Here is a 3,880-nt window from a genome sequence, read left to right as displayed (position 1 = left end):
AAATATTAATCATACATCCAACCAAATTTGATTACATTAACAAGAAATTTAGAATATATACATAAATTATGAGATTGTATCATAGTTTATGTTATGTTTCATTTTATGTGTAAACCATGTAGGGGTCCCATAATTTTTGTATGTATTTTAAATTTGCTAAAGAGTCTAGGAATTACATAAAATTATAAATAGGACCGAAATGTAAATTTTTAGGAAAGTTATAAAAGAATAATATTGGAGGAGTTTTGTTTTATGTAAGTAATTTGCTGTTGATTTTTATATACACATAGTATTTTTAAGAAAAATAGTTTTATAAATGTTCTATTAAGTGATTTTCTTAAATAAATTAAATTTATATTTATACTTATATTTTTCAAATTATTTACATTTTTGAACTTTATTATTTATTTTTTCTGGAAACTAAAAAAATATTTGCAATGCGATTTGAATCGTCTTGGTTTAGTTTTATCTTTTAATTTTATTCAAACAATTATGATATCTATTGCATTGATTTAATATAAATTTATTTTTTATTCCTATCTAATTCAAATTATTGTGATTTGAATTGGATTGAATCAGTTTATTCAATTTAAAAAAAAAAAACAATTCAAAAGTTTTAAATTAAAACACTTTTAAAATTTAAAATTTGTATACAGTATAATTTAAAATACAAAAATTCAAAACTTTGACACTAATTGGTTTATGTCCATCCAAATTTTAAATTCTTATCATTTAAATCAAAATTGATTCAATTGAAAAATAAAATAAAATCAATATAATCCAAATTCTAATAAATTACATTGATTTTATCTTTTAAATCAATATATATAGAATAATATTACACATCTAAGTCTTTTTATTAACCAAATTTAGAATCTAGTATAACAAAAATCAGTTATGACTAGTATTATTCTAAATTTTATTATTTAAATTGGTTAAACTTAAATGTGTAGCATTATATATATATTATATATATTGGGTTTCAAAAATGGTATATTGTGTTTCAGCTATGTTGACTTAGAATGCTTCTTTAGACGGTTCTTATTATACCAAAAACAGGGCTTTCGTTGTGCATGCTAAACTAACATCTACTCCAATTAGATCCATTCGCATACATGGGCAATCTCATTTTAAAAATGCCTCTCAGCCCATTCTTTATGCTCCATTCAAGCCACATAATGGAGCACAAGAACGTGAAAAAAAACGGAGCCCAAAAAGGGAAACTGCGCACAGCATTAGAAGCTCGTCCGCACTAAGCTGCGGCTACACAACAGCCCATTCTCTGCGAAGCTGCTCCCCCACCATAATTGTCCAAAATGAAATGCTTGTGTCACATATCAGCACACTCATGTCACACATACATCTGTACATGTACATGGTTGTAATATGTACAGAAACGAATTAACAAGAACTAACCAATCATCTCAAAGGGCTAAAGCTATACAAGGTGACCAAAACTTAGACTACTGTCTCTTTTGAAACTAACAGTTCAACATTCAGCAGGTTTATGCAAACGATAAGAATGAATTAACTAGGTCTTTGTTCTTGAAATGCCAAAGGACATGGTATTTTATCAGCATGGAAGAATCAATGGAAGTTCCAAGTATGCATTAGTTGTTGATCATTCTAAACTCGAATCTGGAAAGCTGCTGAGGAATGCTGGAATTAATGGAACCATATTTCTGCAACCAGGTTTGATTCATACACAAATTAGGATATGATCCTTCTAATGCAAACTTTAAGATTAGTCGAACCATCTTCAAAATCAAAAGCTTCAGTTCATGGAAATGTTTTTATATACCCACCAATTGATAAAACAATTTTCAACATAGTAACAGGAAGAAAAAAGAATAAATAAATCATACATAATTTGCCATACCTGAACATTGTCACACAGTTGAAACATTGGAACAGCAAGAAGTGCTAGATCTCCCGGCACCTCAAAGTATCCCCTATCAGATAAATGGACCATGTAAAGCACTCTGCACTCCTGCACAAAGTACTAGCATAATTGTAATCATGGACCAACAAAATCAGGAGTACATGATATTCAATGACAATGGTAAGTTACCTTTGATTTTGTTATGTGAGGAGGACAGTATGAATACATATAGGTTTTGAAGTTCGGTCTCCACCATCTTGCCACACATTCACCTATCTGCAACATCAACAATATCTTCTGGTATGGGCCGATATAATGTGGAAAGACGACAATATTACACTCATCCAATACACAGCAGTAGGTATAGAATCCTAACAATTCTCCAGCTTCAGAGATTCATTCATCCATAAGACACAAACATTTTGATTCTTCTACAACCACATCAGTTTTACTTTGTCCAAGTCTTTGCCTCTAGATAATTTCTTCGATACATCTAAAAAGCAAGTAATACTATAACAGTACCTGCCAGGCAGGCTCAAGATTTTGCAAACTAGGACCGAGCTTCAATCCCTCAATTTCTGTAAGTTAAAGAACAAAAGCACAAAGTGGAAATTCAAGATCCTAATAATATTCCCAAATTACTATCATGTTAAACAAGTGGAAATTCAAGAAATTCAAGATCCTACCACTCTCAACTGTACAGAGATCAATGGCGGCGATAGTAATCCTGTTTCTTAGCCTTACTTTGCGATCTTTGTATAAAACCTTTCCAGGGCAGGCACTAAAAAACCAAGTTTTGCTTAGTATCTGAAAGGAAACAAAGAATTGAAAAAAAATCTTTACCTCATTGATGTGCTGAACCCGCGAGGGCCCTGTTTCGAATCTGTTGCCACATCTTTGGCATGTGAATTTGAACCTGAAATGCGATTCTCGGCAGTGGACTTCCAAATCCAACTTCTGACTGAACTTCACGTTTTCACAATGCGCGCACACATAGGTTGGCCCTGCAGGTTGATCATCTTGCGGTTGATCATGATCCGACATTAATGGCAGCAATTGAAAATCGAGGGCAGAGAGAGAGAGAGAGAAGATGGCGGTGAAAACTGAAAATGGGGGGAATTTTGAGATGAAGAGAGATTTTTATTTTTTAGATACATATATTTCATGAATATGAGTCATTTTAAATTTATTTAAAAAAAAAATATTCATTTTTTATCTTAAAAATTAGTTATTAATAATTTTGTTATTATATGTTTGCTTTTATAATGTAAACTAAACAATATTTGGCATTTATATATATGGGTGAACTAATATGTTTCTGAATTTCTTTCCCAATGTTAATTAGGGTAATGGGAAAGGATTTTGTGCCGAAGGTGATGTAGTATCAATAATTTCTACCTCACTCATAGGTATAGGTATAATACACAAATAAAAACCAACAACATGGATATAATCAAAATAGTTAATATTTCGATTTATTTCTTGTAATATTTTAATATTACAATTTTAATTAAAGCAATCGTCATTTTTTATTTATTCCAAAATGTTATGAAATTTGAATTTTAACTACTTTAATTTATATAAAACATACAGAACTAAAATATTTTTTTGTAAATAATCATCAGATTTGATAGTAATCAATGGCTAAGAGAAGGGGGTTGAATCTTAACCCTTTTTTTGTTGAGTATTACTTCCTGCCTTTTAAGATAGTTTCAGGAGATTTTTCTACTTTTTGTTTTCATAACCAATCAAGAGATATTTTTTAATTTTGTCTCCTACGCAACAGAAACAGATATGGAGTAGAAGAGAAAGAGAGAATCACACCAAGAAGTATCCTGGTTCAGCTGCAAAGTGCAATGCAGCCTATATCCAGTCTCCATCACAATTGTGACGGAATTTTACTATAATCAACAGATTACATACACCAATTCTTCCCTAGGAACTACCCATTCCTATCAAGGACAAGTCCAGAATCTATCTCCAAAACTAAACTTGACT

At 30.8% G+C, this 3,880-nt stretch overlaps 1 protein-coding gene across 2 annotated transcripts; it reads right to left on the bottom strand.

Annotated features, from left to right (window-relative positions):
* LOC107617099 (pre-mRNA cleavage factor Im 25 kDa subunit 2-like) lies at positions 1,312 to 3,008 on the bottom strand. Of its 2 annotated transcripts, XM_021111386.1 has the most exons (6): positions 2,726 to 3,008; positions 2,569 to 2,663; positions 2,405 to 2,460; positions 2,072 to 2,158; positions 1,880 to 1,990; positions 1,312 to 1,682 (listed from the first exon to the last, which is right to left on the bottom strand). In XM_021111386.1, the coding sequence occupies exons 1-6, from the start codon at positions 2,728 to 2,730 to the stop codon at positions 1,611 to 1,613; spliced, it is 426 nt and encodes a 141-aa protein (XP_020967045.1). In that variant the 5' UTR covers positions 2,731 to 3,008; the 3' UTR covers positions 1,312 to 1,610. The 2 variants fall into 2 exon arrangements, with proteins under 2 accessions (XP_020967045.1, XP_020967044.1); XM_021111385.1 differs by having other exon boundaries at positions 2,569 to 3,008.

Source organism: Arachis ipaensis, chromosome B09 (assembly GCF_000816755.2).
Source record: "Arachis ipaensis cultivar K30076 chromosome B09, Araip1.1, whole genome shotgun sequence".
NCBI classification, from domain to species: domain Eukaryota; kingdom Viridiplantae; phylum Streptophyta; class Magnoliopsida; order Fabales; family Fabaceae; genus Arachis; species Arachis ipaensis.
Note: the sequence above shows the minus strand (reverse complement) of the source record. Positions and strands in the feature narration are given on the sequence as shown.

Bases quoted from the DNA above. Each gene is read 5' to 3' on its own strand.
- LOC107617099 (XM_021111385.1), bottom strand. From the start codon at position 2,926: ATGTCGGATCATGATCAACCGCAAGATGATCAACCTGCAGGGCCAACC. The intron at 2,461-2,568 runs GTAGGATCTTGA...TTTAACTTACAG, and splicing joins TCTCTGTACAGTTGAGAGTG to AAATTGAGGGATTGAAGCTC. The intron at 1,991-2,071 runs GTAACTTACCAT...TACTTTGTGCAG, and splicing joins CTCACATAACAAAATCAAAG to GAGTGCAGAGTGCTTTACAT.